General features: G+C 44.2%; 2 protein-coding genes across 2 annotated transcripts in view; one reads left to right on the top strand and one right to left on the bottom strand.

Annotated features, from left to right (window-relative positions):
- The first annotated feature begins 711 nt into the window (after positions 1-711).
- Positions 712-8819, top strand: garem (GRB2 associated, regulator of MAPK1). The gene is made up of 6 exons (XM_017472946.3): positions 712-1070; positions 3119-3259; positions 4217-4347; positions 4802-5983; positions 7394-7569; positions 7672-8819. The coding sequence occupies exons 1-6, from the start codon at positions 950-952 to the stop codon at positions 8474-8476; spliced, it is 2556 nt and encodes an 851-aa protein (XP_017328435.1). The 5' UTR covers positions 712-949; the 3' UTR covers positions 8477-8819.
- The window catches only part of prkdc (protein kinase, DNA-activated, catalytic subunit), a 45915-nt gene continuing 35100 nt past the window's right edge, over positions 8430-19244 (bottom strand). The window contains exons 66-86 of the mRNA XM_017472948.3: positions 18414-18638; positions 17636-17744; positions 17400-17502; positions 17112-17277; positions 16681-16855; positions 16354-16538; positions 16001-16181; positions 15603-15763; positions 15252-15463; positions 15066-15153; positions 14323-14466; positions 14009-14216; positions 13860-13927; positions 13179-13399; positions 12906-12974; positions 12586-12666; positions 12394-12465; positions 12032-12233; positions 11724-11912; positions 11484-11623; positions 8430-10969 (exon numbers count right to left, since the gene is read on the bottom strand). Of these exons, the coding sequence (XP_017328437.1) occupies positions 10765-10969; positions 11484-11623; positions 11724-11912; positions 12032-12233; positions 12394-12465; positions 12586-12666; positions 12906-12974; positions 13179-13399; positions 13860-13927; positions 14009-14216; positions 14323-14466; positions 15066-15153; positions 15252-15463; positions 15603-15763; positions 16001-16181; positions 16354-16538; positions 16681-16855; positions 17112-17277; positions 17400-17502; positions 17636-17744; positions 18414-18638 (3204 nt within the window). The 3' untranslated portion in view covers positions 8430-10764. The remainder of the gene's footprint in view (positions 10970-11483; positions 11624-11723; positions 11913-12031; positions 12234-12393; positions 12466-12585; positions 12667-12905; positions 12975-13178; positions 13400-13859; positions 13928-14008; positions 14217-14322; positions 14467-15065; positions 15154-15251; positions 15464-15602; positions 15764-16000; positions 16182-16353; positions 16539-16680; positions 16856-17111; positions 17278-17399; positions 17503-17635; positions 17745-18413; positions 18639-19244) is intronic.

A 19244-nucleotide genomic window follows, 5' to 3' on the forward strand; every position in this document is an offset into this window, starting at 1 on the left:
GCTGGTCTTTGAGCAAAAATGCTAACAGAATAAAAAACCTTCATCAGTTCATGAGTGGTGAAAAGAGTAATATCTAGGGCATAGGGCCCCCTGAGAAGTTAATGCACTGGGGCTCAAACTCTGAGAAATTCTGGTTTTCCTAGACAATTTCCTCCGGGCACTCCGGTCTTTTCCCCCTTTTCAAAGACATGTGTAGTATGTTGATTGGTATTTCCAAGTTATACATATAGTGTGAGAATATGTGTGTATGATTGTGCCCTGTGATAGGTTGGCACCCCATCCAGGGTGTCCCCTGCCTTGTGCCCCAAGTTCCCTGGGATAGGCTCCAGGCTCCCTGTGATCCTGTGTAGGATAAACGGTACAGAAAATGGATAGATGGATGGATGGATGAATGGATAATATAGATAAATTGTAATGCTACAGCATGCAAAGACTGTATGTGGGCCAAAACTATTGCCACATAAGGGGTGTGATGGTCAGGTGTCCGGAAAACTTTTGGCTATAGAGTGTATCTATCTATCTAATGTGTGAAAATGCCACGGCACCTATTATACTAGACTTCGAATTTTATGTCATCTGTTAATAGTATACCGATATCGTACTCCACCGTGACATATATTGTACCGTGTGTAACATATCGTGGGTTGGGCCTTTGATTTTCCGGCTGGACCAATCAGGTTACACGGCGATGGTTGCCTGGGTAACGTCATGGCGTAGCTGGGAAGAGGAAATGGCCTCTGCAGCGCTCGGATGTCTATGGTCAGGGATACATGGCATTTCCTGTCAGTGTAAACATACAGTCGGGCTGACATGGCTTCACTGCAAGACCATGAGCGTGTTTAAGTAAACAAAGGAGCGCGTAACGAAGCGTTTCCTCCATGACCGAGCCGCTGTGGGTGCTGATGAATGTGGCGGAGGGTTGAGGACGCGGGTGTGTTAGCGAGCTAACATGGACCTCGGCTCTATGCTCTACAACAGTTTAAAAGATGTAACATGGAGCACGACTACTCTGCCTCTGGACCGACTGGTGAGCGCCTACAGACTGCCCCAGATTGTACAACTGGACAGCGGTAAGCTTTCATTTAGTAAAAAATAATTAAAAAAAACAAAAAAACACACACAAATACTAACGTTTGTCTTTCAGTACGTCTTCTCAGCGGTGGTATTTATTTATTGATGTATGTATTTGTGTTTATTAGTTTGCTCGAGTATGAACTCCGTCCTCCTCAGCACTGGGGCGCGTGGGTGACAATGTTACTCGGATGGAATTCCAACAATTAGCCAGGCAGCTAGCTAACTAACGCTAGCATTAGCTTGCTATCTAGCTAGTTCTTTTCTCCCCCCCCCCCCCGCCTGGGTATACACCTGGGTATCTTTTGGATAACACATCAGCAGGGTTTAATGGTAGTTTATTCCCTGGTGTTGTTTGTGCTAGCTAACCTCCGAAATGAAAGCGTTCACATGCCTCCTGCGAGCTAGCCTAGCTGCGAACAGTCTACTGTTTCAAACTGAGCAAGGACTTGGTTAGATACCTCAGGGCGAACAGTGGAACAACTCCGGGACATAAGCGAGCTGGACACAATTAAACAAACAAACAAACAAACAACCCCCCCCCCCCCGAATACTTAATCCATGCCCTGCTTCACTACTGTCCTTCATGTATAAGACGTTGTTAGCTCGCTAATCACAGAACCTGTGTAAAGCTTTTGTGGCCTTATTGATAGGTCCAGGAACTGTTAAGAGTGACTGTGGTACAGTTTACATAGCGGGAAGTTTCTTTATTTTTACCCACTGACTCTAAATATAGTGAAATAGCCCGAGTCTGCACTGGAATATGAGTTATGCTGAATTAATGTGCGTGTAATGTGGCTTGGGAGACATGGTATTTAGGACAAAACACACTGGCGTGTTCTGTTATGTGAGAAGACACACACACACACACACACCCACCCGCATACACACAAGAGTTTAATCATTAGCTAGGGCCTCAGACTAGCTAGTCAGTGGCACCTCACTGTCCTTGACATATTTAGGCTTATTTAGAGACCACAAAGAATTTCTTTTGGGTTTGATTTAGAAATAAAACAGCATGTTTACATGTAAAATATATGTAATTATTAAATGATGTTAAATGCCATTGCATTTTTAACTACTTCCCAAAGGGTGTCTTTAGCTTTTGAGGTAATAATTTGAGCAGACTGGCTTTTAACTATAAAACAATTTTGTCTGAGAAAGAATTGCTGTGGATGCGTGTGAAAGATTTGTACGTCCCAGAAACGTGTCGTCTCGGGGAGTTTTCCCCTTACCACCGTCACCTCATAGGCTTATAGGAATCTGAGGATCTACATACAGATTTCTGTAAAGCTGGGGGACGGAGTACTATACAAATAAAATTAGATTATACCACAGGTGGTGTAGCAGGTAGCGTTGCGACCTCACGCTTCCCGGGTCTGATCTTGACCTCCGTGTGGAGTTTCTGTTCGTGTTCTCCCCATGTCCGCATTGGTTGTTTCACACCTCCTAAAAACATGCCAGAAGGTGGACTGGATAAAACATAAATTTACCCCTCACTGTGTGTGTGTGTGTGTGTGTGTGTGGGGCTCCCTGCAATGGACTGGCATCATATCCAGGGTGTATTAGCACTACGACCCTGGTTTCTGAATGTATGAGTGAATCCACCACTAATCATTTCTGATAACCGTAAGAGCAGGGAGAGAATCATATAAAAATAAGTTGCTATTGTTTTATAATTGAAAAGGAATCTTTTTTTGTTGAAAATTCTCTGCCGTAATGGGAAATAAATGATGCATAAGCCTACGTAAAGGTCAGATTACTTGTGTAGCAAGGCGTGACGCGTCTAAGAATCAATTCTTCGTTTTTTTTTTTTTTTTTCGTTTTTTTTTTCCATCCCTACTGGCTAGCTAATGACTGTAATAAAGCCCACATAGCTCTCGGTTACAGTGTACGTGTGATATACTGCCACATACCTTTTTATATTAAGATGATGTCTTTAAACATACTATACGGCCTCTGTTCTTACTAACGTCCGGTGCTGATCCGATAGTATCTCATTTCCATGTTGATGTAGATAAAGTGATAGGCCTGTCTTTCTCTCCAGGGGAATCGGTGGAAGGGCTAAGAGAAAAGGACTACCTTTTGATTCATTCGTGTCGGCAGTGGACTACGATCACCGCCCATAGCCTGGAGGAGGGCCATTATGTCATTGGACCGAAAATCGAGATCCCAGTCCATTATGAGGGTGAGGCTATGTGCTGTACTGTGCTTTTTGCTCTTGCTCTCTCTGTCTGTGACTCTTAACTGTGTTAATCCCTTCTGCTGTGGAACGAATTGAGATATGAAACAAGGTTTATGGTGTATTATTCACAAAGAGTTAAAAGAAAAAGAGAGAAATAAACGAGGAACCGGATAAGCAGGTCTTTCTATCTAGACTGCAGCATTTCTCATCAGTTTTATGCTGGCAGGCAATTATCTAATTGCCCTCGCTGTATTGATGTCACCATACTGAGAAGGATGTTAGACCACTTAAATGCTTAGGAAAGAAAATGTAATGATTGATTGATGTATTCAAGTTTCTCTTAATTCTGTAATATAATTAAATGTGGTTTAAAAAAAATCTTTTGTTCAATATTTAGAGATGACGTTAACCCAAGTAGTGCTGTGTAACTTTGCACTCTTTATAAATGCACTGCATTCTTCTGTAAAGTATTTATGTAGCTGATCTTTTATCAAAAGTTAAGTGTTAGTGTATTCTTTAAAGTACATTTTCACATGCAGTGTCTTGGAGGCACTCAATCTGATATAACGAGTCATGCTTAGTGAGTTTAATCTTGTCTCAGTTTTTGTTTTTTTTTGGGGGGGGGGGATGACGAGGAGGAAGATTGTTTGCAGTCTCAGGATGTCTGTCAGAAACGTGACCAAAATACTCACTAAACACGCACTCGGTTTTCATTTTGTTCATATCTTCACAAAGTCAATATTAATGTGATCGCAGCAATCCAGAAGCTACTTGCTCCATGACTTCTACAAGCCTGGAAGACTCTGCAGTGAAAAGTTGAAGCAATGAAGCACTACTTCAGAAAGCTTATCGACCCGATACTTGGGTTTGTCGGAGCAGAATAGGAGACAGTGAGGGTTTATTTCAGAATCTGAAAAGAAATTTCTATCTAATGTAATTAGATTTTCTTTAATCGGGCAGGTCAATTCAAACTTCTGGAGCAGGACCGGGATATTAAAGAACCGGTGCAGTACTTCAACAGCGTGGAGGAAGTCGCCAAAGCTTTTCCTGAACGAGTTTATGTCATGGAGGAAATAACATTCAATGTTAAGGTATGGGTTTTTCTTTTTCTGGCTACACGGTGCTATTATTCCCTTTCTGGTAGCATAGTTTCTAATCTCGATCATTGCCATGCCAAAGTACATGTTCCCTATTTTTTTTTTTTTTTTTTTTAATATTAAGTGTATAATATGTAATCGTTTATTTGGTGTTCTGTTAATCCCCAACCTTGACTGGCAGCATTCTAAAACCGAGCCAGTGGCCCATTGAATCTGAAACAAAATGTTGATTGTCCTCAGAGCTGAATTCACAAAGCCATTGCCTTGTCCAGACTGCAAAGTCCCTTTGTCTTAGAGTGAAAGGTTAGATTTGTGTTGTCTGTGGTTGGCTTTTAATTCCTGCTGATAGAAAAAATATTTTGAATGCCTACGTTTATGTAGATGATGTTTGAAAGGAAGTTAAAGACAACTGGCGTTCTGTTGCTAAAGCTATCATGTCCCCCGACAGATGGCATCAGGAGAGTGCAACGAGGACACGGAGGTGTACAACATCACCCTGAACACCGGCGACGAGTTAACGCTCATGGGCCAAGCTGAGATCCTGTATGCAAAAACGTCACGAGAGAAATCACGCCTCAACACCATCCTCAGGCGCATCGGAAAGCTGAACTCGATCGGTCGGCCAGGACGGGGCAAGATGCCGTGCTTGATCTGTATGAACCACCGCACTAATGAGAGCGTGAGCCTGCCATTCCAGTGCCGTGGCCGCTTCAGCACATGCTCGCCGTTGGAGCTGCAGATGCAGGAAGGCGAGCACAGCATCCGTGCCATAGTGGAGAAGACGCGGCTGCCCGTCAACGTGACCGTACCCGCGTGTCCACCGCGCAACCCGCACGACCTGCACCCGATCAGAGAGGGTCACCGCTACAAGCTCGTCAATGTGCGTACCAAGACGGTGGTGGTGTGCTGTGTGCTCCGCCCCAATGCTGTGCTGCCTGTACACTTTCCCTTGCACGTTGCCACGGCGATGCCTCGCTTGCTGGTGCCTGAAGGCCTGCTGCATGGAGAGGCATGGCTGGAAAGCGTAGTTCATCGCTGGTTCGCATACTGCCAGGAACAGTTCGATATCGACAACTACTCGAGAGCAGTGCGTGACGTGAGGGCCGACTGGCCCGAGGACGCCAAGAGTCCCAAGAAAGGCACCGGTGGATCAGGATGTGCAGCTGGGTCTGGAAACGGAGGTGGAGTTGGTACCAATGGCTGCCCTGCCCACCTGCCCAGTTCACTTAGCTCAGCCCGGGACGAGCTCACGCAGTCATTCCACCGACTGTCCGTCTGCGTCTATGGGAACAATCTGCATGGCAACAGCGAGGTGAACCTGCAGGGCTGCGTTAGTCTCTACGGGGAGTTTGTGCCTCCGGAAGCACCAGATGCGGATTATCCATTTCCAGAGCTGCTAGACAGTTCATCTGGTCCTTGCAAAGCGGATCTGCCATACGAGGAACTGTGGCTGGACCACACACAGACACACAGTCCTGTACACGAGCACAACGAGGCCGTCCGAGGAAACGCTAGTATCTCCAGCTGCCTGTCTGGCCTGCAATACCCCAGTGTGGGCTCTACAAGTGCTGCCTTCCTCAGTGCTGATATCAATCTACCTCCACCCCCTGTGCCTCCAAAATCTGAAGCTGTGAGTATTGTTGTTTTTTTTTGTTTTAAATAAAAACGAAGGCCGTGTAACAGTAAATACAGGCATGTGGCGATATCCTTTGATCATGTTTTGTGATACTGTCGTCTTATCCCTTATAAATATTTCTAATATATGGGACAACATTTGGAGTATGGAGTTGGTTACAAGGACATTCTAGTGCCTAATGCTTTTAGTGTTGGCAAAATACACACACTGACATTCATGATGTAAAGTGTCAACTTCACTCGACTTTTGTAAGTCACTAAGGGGGGGGGAACCCCAAAGACAGTTACTAGGCAAATTACGGCTTAAAGACAAGTCCCAACATGTTAGCATTGCAGGATGTTGGTTTAAGTAAGGAATAAAACAGGAAAAGGCATGCAGCTATAGGAAAACAAACCACAGCGATTTGCAAACGCTAATTTATTTTTGTTTATTAAAGAACAACTTGCCCTACTTTTTATCCGTTTTAGTTACCTTTATTGTTGAGGGACGTTCTGTTGTCTTTTGTTATAATAGCTATAAACAGTCGTTCCCTCACCAGCGAATCAGACGCAGTTCGTAACAGCAAAGCAGAACATCCTGCTCGCACGGTGGAAAACCTAAAGGAATGGCTTTACCTCAAAGCGCAGACACCGAACGATGTTTAACGTATTAACGAAATGATTCCTTACAGAAAGTGGCGTTCATTGTTGTTAAATAATTTTCTACATCCATTAATTATTGGATAATAAATGAATTTGAACGAGCCGTTACTATAGAAATGATAATATATTAGAAAGATCAGATAAACCTGTTAGTTACATTTATATAGCGTTTTTCTAGGCACTCAAAGCGCTTTACATGGTATGGGGTGGGGGAATCGATGTATCATAACTGACGTAATTACCTGGTAGTCACACCCAACCCTCCAGCTTTTAGCTTTGGGGAAACTTAGCAGTTTTATGCCAACGAATACGAGCGGAAGGGAAGGATGTGGAGAAGTTGAGTTAGAGACCAGTATGATCTCAGCTCCCTGGCAGGTTAATGCACCGGGTCTTCCAACTTGGACAATTCTCATTCACAAGCAAGCCAACCAACCCCCCTTTCACTTTTCACCCCTGGTTAGAAGAGACTCGCTGCCAATTCTCTGAAGGTCTAGGTTCCAGCTGTAGAATTGGGCAGTCACAAAAGATCATGAAACCTATTACGTCAGAAGTGGTATCAAAATCTATTCAAATAAACTTCTTAAGTGTGTGATGGTCACAGATGTTTACTCCATCTTAAAAAGATTTCTTTACTGTGACTTTTCAGTCACAGATCATTTTGACCCATTGAATTTAAGTCGAGTTCTTTTAGCACAAAAAAATGATTTGTTTAACTTTTTATTTTCACCCCGCTATGACTTGATCTCAACCCTGATCTCCACAGGTGAAGGAGGAGTGTCGGTTGTTAAATGCTCCTCCAATTCCTCCGAGGAGTTCCAAACAGACAGCCCTGAGCTCCGGCAGCATCCCAGTGCCATATCCGCCCACAAAGCCAAGGCAGCCAGACACACGTTCCCCAAGCCCAACGCTGTCCTTCTACTCCTCTGGTCTGCACAACATGTGAGTACTAATCACATCGGTTATTATCTACTTCTCGGGACTGGGTTGTTTTTGTTTTATAAAGTTTTTCTAATTGAACTTTTTGGGTATTCATTTCTGCAGAGGAGGAGAGAGCGAGTCCTCAAAAGAGATGGAGGAGCAGAACCATGCGTGTTACCCGTGCAACTGGATTCGAACAGATGCCAACAAAAGTCCCAAGCCTCCCCCCTGCCTCAGTCCCTCCACGGACACTGCGCTCACCCGTCTCTCCTGGCCAAATGACTTCTGTGGGCCCGATTTCCACAAAACCGAGGACTTCTCATCAGTACATTGCCGTAGTTACTCCAGCTACCCGAGGAAAAGAACCCTTGGCACCCCTAAGACTTGTTCCTCGGGCCTCTTTGACTTTGACAGAGGAGGTAGGAGCACTACATCCACAAAGACCGAACAGCCTGCCCAGGTTTGTACAAAATCGTCTAGTTATACTCTGGATATCTACAGAGACAAACCTATTGAGGAATGTAACACTAAACAAAGCAGATCGTGCCCTATCTTACCACCAAGAACCCCAAAACCCAGTGACGCAAAGAAAGACAAGGAATGTGCATCAGCAGATGTTGCAGGCGTCGACACTACACATCAGGTGGACAGAGTGAACCAGGGACCTGCACCGTCCTGTCCTTCTGCTGCAGAGTTACAGTGGCAGCCGCCAAACAACCTCTCAGGCCTGTCCATCGAAGAGGTGTCCAAGTCACTACGTTTCATCGGTATGTCTGAGGACATAGTTGGGTTGTTTGTTCGAGAGAAAATCGATGGTAATTTGCTCTTGCAGCTAACAGAAGAGATTCTGTCTGAGGATTTTAAGTTAAGCAAACTACAGGTGAAAAAACTCATGCAGTTTATTGGTGGCTGGAGGCCTAAAATGTAAACTTGAAAAAAAAAAGAAAAAAAAAAAAAGTCGAAACATTCAGTGTGCTGCATAACACTACAGCCTTCAGTATTGCGTTCGACTGTTTTGTATCTATATGCTATGCACAGTCTGATGCCTTGTAATGATTTTACTGGTTTGTAGAATGTGTGTGTGTGTGTGTGTGTATATATATATGAGATGAATATAGGGTGCTTTATGTATTAACTTCTCATTCCTTGACCTGTACCCTTGTCTCTATGTAATCTCTTTCCGTGACCTTATGGTACCTGCACAACACACTTAATATTTTGCTCAAATCCAAAGCCTTTGAGAAATATGAATATATTTTTATCAAACCCAATCATGCCTTTAGCCTTCTTGGTAGTACAATTGTAGAAATGGTGAACTTTTAGCACAATTCGATCTGGGTTAAGAGGAAATGGCAGATATATCCTGAACACTGCGGTCATGAAACGTGTGTACTGTACAGTGCTGTTTGTAAACACTTTAGAATTTTCTGCAGAAATACGACCAACAGATTTTCACACAAATCCTAAAAGTAGATAACGGGAACTCGGTTAAACTAATGAGACAAAAATATTATACTTGGTCATTTATTTGTTGAGGAAAGTGATCTAATATTACATATCCGTGAGTGGCAAAAGTATGTGAACCTTTGTTTTCAGTATCTGGTGTGATCCTCCTAGTGCAGCAATAACTGCGACTAAACGTTCGGGGTAACTGTTGATCGGTCCTGCACATCGGCTTGGAGGAATTTCAGCCCGTTCCTCAGTACAGAACAGCTTCAACTCTGGGATGTTTTTGGGTTTCCTCACGTGAACTGCTTTCTTTAGGTCCTTCCACGACATTTCTAGTGGATTACGGTCAGGACGTTGACTTCGCCATTCCAAAACATTCTTATTCTTCTTTAACTGTTCTTTGGTAGGATGACTTGTGATTAGGATTGTTGTCTTGCTGCATGACCCACTTTCTCTTCAGACTCAGTTCATGGACAGATGTCCTGATGTTTTACTTCAGAATTCCATGGTATACCTCAGAATTCATTGTTCCATCAATGACGGCAAGCCGTCCTGGCCCAGATGCAGCGAAACACACCCAAACCATGATACTACCACCACCACCACATTTCACAGATAGGATAAGGTTCTTATGCTGGACCGCAGTGTTTTCCATTCAACAAACATAATGCTTCTCATTTGGTCTCATCGGTCTGCAAAACATTTTTTCCCATGAACCTTCTGGCGTGACTGTTCATGACACCAAACTGCAGATATGCAGCAGTGTTCTTTTTGGAGAGTAGTGGCATTCTCCTGATGGTGGACGCCTACAAGTTCACATACTTTGCCACTCACAGATCTGTACTATTGGCTCATTCCCCTCAATATACAACTACAATATATTTGTTTACTTGGGTTCTTGTTTGTCTAGTTTTAGGACTCTGATGTTTTAGGTCATATCTATGCAGAGTTCACAAACTTTCAAGCACCACTGTGTGTGTATATAGATAGATAGATAGATAGATATATCCGTCCATCATTCAAGGCAAATGCTGCTTTTGCAAATATTTTTAAATAATGAATGACCACACAACAATGAAAGAAATAGTTATTTGTTTTAAACCTAGTCCTCTTATTTTAGGGACCCAGAGTAATCTGGACAGCTAGGCATGATTAGTTCTTGCATAAAGGAGCTAGCAAAATATTGAGTGTCAATTTCTGAACGTTGTGTTTGTATTTAGAGATAGAGACCCCTGATCTCTCAGACTGAGAACCAAAGTAGTCCCAATCCCACTAAAGGTAACCGTTCGAGCTCTTTTAATACGCTTGTGATTAAAGATGGGGAATGAGGATTTGCAAGTGTATGTGACCGGCGTCAGGTTGTCCAGCCCAGGGAACATGAGATGAACCTTTTCCGTGCTGATTAATGGTTTAATGTGAGCATTTATATGTAAGATGCATGTTGGTAACCTCCTCCTCTCTCCACACACACTTGACTCTCTTGACAGAGTGCTATATGTGTGTGGGGTTGATGAATAGAGCTCCCAAATTAATAAGCAATGATAAACATTCCACATTTCTGATCTTGGTGCCAAAAGAACTCCAGTAGCCCAACCCCTCCCAACATTAATACACACGCAGACCGGTTATTATTCCGTCTAAACGATGTCGACGCATCACATTATAAAGTCGCCACAGTGTAATCACAGGAATTATTCTGACAGATTCCTCCAGAACTCTAGTACAACAGATCTGTATTGACGCTATATGATGCTATATTAAAGCTCTTCACATCCAGGCCTCCCAGCCTTGAAAGGTCCTGCCAAGTATATTGGGATCAGTCGCCTGATCGATAAGACAGTCCACCTGCTCTTCCACGCTCAGCCCTGCCTCTTCAAGCCGGGCACGGATATTGTGTTCCTCGGTTCCTCTGGCCACAGTCTGCATGCCCTTAAACGCCGGGTCCTTCTCGAAGCCGAGACGCAGCTCGTCACTGATGGAGAAAATATCAGTTACTAAAACTAAAAACACTCAACATCCTGTTTGTGCTTTTTAAATATATGTTTTAGCGATGGCAGATTCCAAACGCAAATCAGTACAACACTCGTACCTAGCTCGTTTTGGGTTACAGCTGAGTGCAAAGGTTTACACCCCCCCCCCCCCCCCCCCCCCGTCTGACATTTTTTGCCCACCCCAGTCACTTTTCATACAAACCTCTGAGTGTCCAGTGTCAAACAGAGTACAATTACATTTTCTCCATTGCTCTATGAAAGACGGCTGCAATCCATCTAAAAGCTGCCTCGTTATTGGATTTACGGCCTGGATTTTGTAAAAGGTTAAAGTTGACTGGAAAGCTGTAGGAGAAGTCTGGGATGCGAAGCGTCTGATGCTGTGATTTCCACTGAAATTAAATTACTTTTGCATACAAAAGGTAAACAGCTAAATCCATTGCACTGAAACACTATCCTCAGTGTCTGTAGAGAGCGCTGTAATGGCACCTGGCTTACCTCGTTATAACTGAGGGATTGGCTCCCTCTAGCTTCTTGCGAGCAAAGCTGATCTTCTGTAGAGGGAACCAGTTGATTTCTTTGGTATCTACACTCTCGATCCAGGTGCCTCCTTTCTTAAGCTGCTTTAGGGCAAAATTCTAAAGAAATAAAAAGACATTTGAACCCGGAACGTTAGGTAATCAGAAATGGGGGGGGGGACAGGAAGCGTTCACTCAAATGCTTGTGACATCCTCATACCTTCCAGTCCAGAGAAGGTTCTTTGACAAACACGTCCATGGTGTTGAGGAGGAGGTCAGGATCGTCCCTGAAGGCCCGGAGCGAGTGCACCATCACGCTGCGGATCAGACCGGACTCCGCCATGGGCTTCATCAGACTTACAATCTGACGCGTGAGCCGGAAGGGAATCAACTCCGGCACTGGTAGAAACTGAAAAATACAACACGGCATGTTTCAGCTACACCTAATGCAGCGTGTAAGCAAATTGGACCGATTCCTACAGGAAGCTTCGACAAGGACAGAAATTCAAGTGAAAATGGCGTTCGAACCTGAGTAGCCGATCCGAAAGCGTGGCCGAAGTCGATGCCAATCATGCCACCTGTTTCAGTATTGATCATGAAGTTGGAGAGGTGACGGTCTCCGATACCCAGCAGCCAGTGACTGATGCAGAGCAGCGCGTGGGAGCTGGCGAAGTGAGAGCGCAACGAAAGGAAGGCCTCGGGCGTCGTACTCATCTTCACGAAAGCTCGTCTGGACGGGACGGAAAAATACCCGTCGAAGCTTCGGCATATCACTTAAATCACGTTCACCTGCAATCCTTCGATCTGAGCTCCACTGTACATTTTATTTTCCACGCAATACAATACAAAATAAAATCACACGGTAATTAGAGGATAATGCATCAGCATACCTCAGCAGATCCTCTGGTACGCTCTGTTCAATCCGTTTAAAGTTATTTACGGTGTCTCCGCGACCGGCCTTCCTGTAGTAAAAATGACATCACACGCAGTAATGTGCACTTGGTCTTTCCATTTTCAGCAGACAGTAAGACTAGATGGGACATTATGGCACCACTGTAGAAGGGAAATGAACAAGAACATACTTGTATGTCTCAGCGTATCGCCTTAGTCCGTCAATCTTCCCACCGATTTTACTTAGCCAAGCGTCGTAGATTTCATGGGGCCTAAAACACAAAACAAACGTGCGCTGCGTCAAAATCGCCTTACAAGGAATTGGCTTAGAAGGATTTCAGAGGGTCTGTCGGAGGGGGGAAAAAAACAAAAAACGGTTTATAGCTTTTATAGGGATTGGAAGTAAATGAACAAGTAAGGCCCGGAAACATGAAATGAAGTGAATTAGAGAAGTGTAGTAGTGGATATAATCACGGCATGTGAGTTATGGGTTATGTCCCTCTGCTCTTACTTGGTCGTTTTGCTGGCCAGGAAGTCTTTCAGTGTGCAGGTATTTTCCATCCACTCGATCAGACCGATCCTGCAGACGAAAAATCGACAAAGAAGATTTTAATCAAAATCAATGGACCGACACTAGCAGACAATCATCCAACGGAATACAAAGGAGGATTGAAACAAATCCCACACACCAGAATCTTTCCCATAATCATTAAACAACAGTCCCGTAAGCCGTCGTCTTCTAGAGTGACCCACATATAAGAAGGTCCAGAAACAGATCCTCTACCTGCTGGTTATTGGAACGACCTGGTAGGTACGGAGCGTCAGGCTGCGCTGTGAGCAGGCTGGGTCCTGATGGAGAATGATGTTCATGACACCAAAGAGCTGCTCGATACGCTGGTCCTGCCGCAGGTCCTCTCCTCCCTTCACCAGGAACGGGTGGTCCCTTTCGTCGTTGCCCCGCACGATGAGACGTTTCGGACGGCGGATGGAAGTCATCACTTTTACCTCGAGTCACATGTGCACAGCAGAGTCAAAATAAAACACTGCTTAACTGGCTCGGTCTCGAGCCAAACAAACCGCACAAGCACAAGGTTTATGCTTATTGTGAGCAGTGAGTATCTGGTAGGTTGTAGAATATCACCATCAGCCATCACTGGGATAAGCGAATATCCACAGACAGAGAGAAATTCTCTTTCGGACCAAAGATGAAAATTTGTTTTTTTACTCGATTACTTTCAAGTAACTGCTTCGCAGTGGATCTGAAGCCTATCCCGGGAAACACACCCTGAACGGGAGTCTAAAACTACTGACTCTACATATACGGTCATGGGGAAAAGGTGGATCTACACGTTACTGTGTACTTACCCGACCAGGGTAATGTGTTTTCCCCCTCATTTAACGGGAATTAATTAATGCAGGAGAAAAAGTTAAACAAAGAAAAATAATATAACCTACTGTTACATACCCTCTCATCAAACCCTGTAATCTTCGCATGGTACTCGGGCAGAGGCTTGGATCTTCCATCATACTGTCCTAAAGTGAGGAGGCAAATTAGTCTTGAGGAATTCTCTGAAACCATGTTTCATTGGAGAAAGCTGATGGTTTTCTCCTAACCTGGCACCTCCAACTCGTTCCTGAGTGCGTCTGTGCTGAAGTTACTGAGCCAGGGTGAGTACTCCTTCAGATTCCCTGGCTCTTTCTGGAAGCCTCTCATGGATGCTACCAGGACGTCCACTCTATTAAGATACTCCTTATCTTTACGCTTCTCGTATACCTTCAAGCCATTGGACCCAAAAAGCTTCTCCACGTCTTTGGAAAATTTCTTTTAGAGAGAAAAAAAAAAAACAACAACAGAAAAACAGACTTCAGCGTGTACAGTTACTTATGCACTGGAATATCTAATGGGGAAATAGTCTCAGGCTGAGAACCTGGCTGAATTTTTTCCGGAAGGATCCGATTCCTGGGGCTGTGGAGTTGCAGAGCGAGGTGCTCATTTCGTCGTACAGTGTCCTCATCATTTTCTTGTCCATGTTAGGCTTCTCCAACTGACTCTTAACCTCATCCCACCAATCCTGCCAATCCATGAAAGAAAAAAAAGAAAGAATCGACAGTTCAGCAGTGTAAACAGGATACGTGTTAATATCAATTTTAGACAGGATTCTGCACTGTGTAACAAAAATAAATACCTGCTAAGCATATTAAGAGCGATATAACGTTAATAAAATGTTTCGTTTATTATGGGACATATTGTTAGATATCATGCTGAATACTGGAAGAGGTTTCCAGTCATTAATACAACAAATATTCTAAGTAGACAGATTATCACCCAAGTTAAGATTCATTTATCCCTGATGTTCCTTCACACTTCGGAAATGGCAATGAGACCAAATTTTGACTATTGGAGATAAGTGTTTTTTTTTTAAAAGCAGAAAGCTTGAGATTTAAGCAAGCTGTGTTAAGCTGTGCATCATTTACAATCCAGAACTTTACCATCAGCCAATCATCAGTGGCTGTTTAAAGCACAGACAAAGAGGGAAAAATGAATGAATGAATGAATAAAGGGAGGAAGTGTTGTGTCATAAAGAAAGTGATTAAACAGAAGCCTCTCTAGATTACATTTGTATGATGGATATCAATTACAGCAAAAGAAATTTTTAAAAGCATTTAGTACTTTAAAGAGCATTTCGGGGTTGGTGAGCTGCTGAAGAGCATCAACAAACTCTTGAAAAACTCCTCCTCTCTCCAGATTTGTCTTCAGCCTGGAACACACACACACACACACACAAATTACAACGATCACATAATATTTTTCTTCATTATTTATTCACATAGGCACTAACATTCCAGTCCAGCATACTTATGGACAAACTCCTGGTTCCTATGACCGATAGCAGACTCTTCGAACATGTATCCTTCGCTGCTTATCATGAAGGGGTAGATGAGTGCTTGTGGATAGTGCGCCGCGATCTCCTTTACCACGTGCTGCACCGCCACGGCCTCTGGCTTGTCCAACAGTGCCATCATCTGACAGATCCAGCCAATCAGCTGCCAGCAGGGCACGCTTACAACCTATCCAAACAAAACATGGCCACCGTTAGGTCTTGCATCGTAAATGACAAACTCAGATCAACCGAAAATAACAACCCCACACTGTAGGCCATTTTTTTCCCCCTGGGCTTTGAGTCCTAAATTTAATCCACAGCTCCACCTCTTTGACCATCAGGTCCAGCGTTTCTGCGGAGTAGAGCTCCACCAGCTGCAGCAAGCGAGGGAACTTGAGCCTTGCTTCCTCCGAGTTGAGCTTCAGCGCTTTTAGCACCATCTTCACCACATGAGCGGGCAAACTCTGCACGCTGGCAGAACTGGTCACTGCGAAGAAGACGAGAATTTGAATATATGCCTTGTAAATAAATGTCATTTTGCTGCTAGAGAACCCAAGGCTGACCAAATAAACCGGAACACACAAAAACCCCATAATATGGAATTGCATGTAATGCGAAGCCCAGGTCCAGGACAAGTGGAAGAATACCCTCATTTTTATATCCTTAATATGGTTCATATCATTAAGCATTATAGAACCGTTGTGCTATGCATTCATAGAATTACTCTCTTCTCTTTGCTCTTCCTCCCTCAGTCTGCGGTCACAGAAGTCAGCAAGAGTCATGTAGGCCTCCACGATGCCCGATGTGTCCGTGTGCTTTTGGCTGAACGACTGCTCCTCTTCCTCGGCCTTGTGTGCAGCACTGCGTAGCAGCTCGAGGGCACGCGTCTGCAGGCCCTCCACCACCTAAAATTTCACAGGAGGGACATAAAGTGGACAGTGGGGTCCGATTTCTTGTGCCGAGCGCAAGAAATAATAAGCAAGGGCGGAAATTTGAAGAGAATTAGCTAGGAGATTTTCTAAAACGTTGAAAATAAAGAATGAGTGTGTAACTTCAGCTAGACACAACACTACCTACCTGGTCACGGGATGACGCCCTGGAAAGTTCTAGAACTCTCTGGGCTTTCTCTCCTCCGAGGACCTCCAGAGCAGAGTGACTGCGGTGCACAGCGCTCGCCAAGCGGTCAAAGGTGGTGCCCAGCAGGATCCTCTGGTCTCTGAAGTCCTTGCCAGTGAAGCCTTCACTCTGCTTCTCAAACTCCTCTACACAACACAGACACACAAATCGGAATTAAGAGCTGGCTTTGTCATTCCCAACGTTAAACACGTTTCTAGACTGTACAAGGAACGCCAGATTCTCTAACTTAAGCATTTGAAAGACCGATTAAAGAAGAACAGTTTCTACCAAGCAGTGGGACAGTCTTGAGCAGGGAGCTAATCTGTTCAGTGGGCCCCTGGTTCTGGCTCTTCCGCTGGCTGAAACGACTGAAGCTGTGCACCCAGCGCTGTAGCCGACCTTTCTCAGTCTTCGCCTCCTTGTGAAGCTCTTTCAACAGCTTGGTCGCCACGGAGAAGTTGTTCTGGTGTGATAATCATGAAAGGAGGGGGTAAAAAAAAGAAAAAAAAAAAGCTAAATATCTGTAAAGTGCCATAGAAATCTATAGCACACACTATCAATTTTGTTGGAGATGAGGACATAAAGAGATTGTGTTGTGCAGGCCCTAACGTACACCAATAAAATTCCCTACAGCGTCACATTGACACCACGTGCGTCTGGTATAAACAGGCTAGCAGGGCTTTGGTAATGCGCTGAATGAATACAGGATGATGAAGTACCTGTTTCCAGGCACTATCTGCCATGTTCAGCTTCATATTAAACTTGCACTCCTTCACTAGTGCTCCTAACTCTTCTGCTGTGCTGTCCTCCTCAGCTCCATCCACCTCCATACTGTTAGCAGGAGATGAGCACAGCTTCTCCCAGATCTTATCCAGGAAGAAACACCTGGAACATGAGATAATACATATAGTATTACATGACACACACATTTAATTAGCCCAGACCTGATTTGCCCATTTCTCAAGAGCTCTGGTACAAAACATGCAAGCAAAGGTCAGATGACTCACCGGGATGTAATGATGTCATCCCACACGTTCATGGGGTCAATTTTAGCATCGGGGTAGCGACTGGTCCACCTCTTGATCAGACTTCTTAAAGAACCCACTGAGACTGGTACAGAGGAGAACGAGGTTAAAATGAGCCAGCATGTGTAAGCGATAGCCGTCCAAATCAAACTTAAATACCAGCAAACAAATACGACTACGGTTTTAAGAAGCGTTCTTAGGGAGATTAGACAGCTCACTCTCTTGTGTGATGTAATGAAGGAAGTCCTGAATCTCGGTGAGAGCTTGGACTGACTGGAGCATGGTCAGACGACTGCGGTTCAGCAGAGGATCGACACTGGAGTAGTTCTGTGCAACACAAGAGTGTTAACAGTCACTTACACGCTCAAGCACGTGTCGGTGTCTTGGTGAATTCTCCTCATGAATTTCTTCTAAATGTGTCTCTTCAACCATGACTAATTAGGGGGCCAAGCACCGAAGGTGCTGGAGCCCAATTGTTTTTGCTGGGGATTTTCTTCCTCTTCTATTATTCTGTACTAAAAACAAACCGTGCAGATCAAACTGTAAGCTGGAGGAACGTTAAACTTGGTCAATAGGTAATACTCCTTCCTACTACTCAGGCAAGCAAGATGGGCCCGCTCGGACTGATCCTGGCACCATAGAGCAGTGGTTTTCCATTTTGTCCTACGTATTATGAACCGTACGTTGCATCATGATGATGATTTTTTTTCACCGTTTCCAGACCTTGGAACTCCATAATCCTTCTCTCTTGATCCATTTAGCTGGGCCCAGTTCGATTTTGAACAAATTTCCATAATGTGCTACTTTCGCAAACTAAGATTTTTGGCTGATCTTCACGATATCGGAATCGGAACACTTTAATAGAGGCCGAAGCTCAATAACGATTAACTGTGGAGATCAGCGGGTGAGGTTTCAAGCGGTTGCGATACCCACCACTCAGCCTCAAAGCTCATCGCTCCACAAACTCTTTTATTATTGTCCAAATCCAAAACTGACCTGCATGAAGACCTGCATGCAGTTGTTGGCGTAGTATTTAGCACGATCGTAGTCCTCTTGCAGGATGTAGAGGAGACTGAGGTCTTGACTGTAGTGCGTCTCCATCACCAGTTTTCGTTGCTCCACCTTCATGGCAGCATCCACAAAGCTTAGCAGAGCCTGGTCCCTCTGCCCCTGCTGCAGCTGCTTCAACATGCTGCGCATCATGTGCTGCAGGTATGTTTCCTGTTGGACATTTATGATAAATAGGGTCACGTCTTTGCTTTATTTATGTCGGATAGTATTACAGAGGATACTCTTAGGGATCTCATTTATCTACATTGCGTTAAAAATAAACAATAAATAAAACGTTTCCGGGTCGATCCTTTACGTACGAAATGTCAAATTCTCGTACACGCAGAGTACTGTTATTCAAAGATGCGAATACAGACCCTATTCACAATGGTGAACAGTTGTACGTAGCAGTCATGCGTGTGCACGTCACTGCTTATGTAAGTACAGATGACGATGACGCAGAGATGACGTCATTTCGTACCGGAACCCAGAAGTTCTCATCACACCGCTTCGGTGATCAACAAAAGTTTACAACACTAACACGTTCTGTCCCTCAAGATCATTTTCACAAATCAACACAACGTTTATGAAGTTTGGAGCGTAAACACAATCTCCAGAAATAAACAGCTAACCGTACGCTGTAAACGAACTACACCACGGTCGCTCCACTTCAACGTCGCCGTCACCGAGCTTCCCACGACTTCTCCAAACTTTATTTAAAACATTTCCCGTAATACGGAAAATTCCTCTGTGGAGGAATCTTCATCCACGTGTGTT

The sequence above is a fragment of the Ictalurus punctatus genome, chromosome 7 (genome assembly GCF_001660625.3).
Source record: "Ictalurus punctatus breed USDA103 chromosome 7, Coco_2.0, whole genome shotgun sequence".
In the NCBI taxonomy this organism is placed as follows: Eukaryota; Metazoa; Chordata; class Actinopteri; order Siluriformes; family Ictaluridae; genus Ictalurus; species Ictalurus punctatus.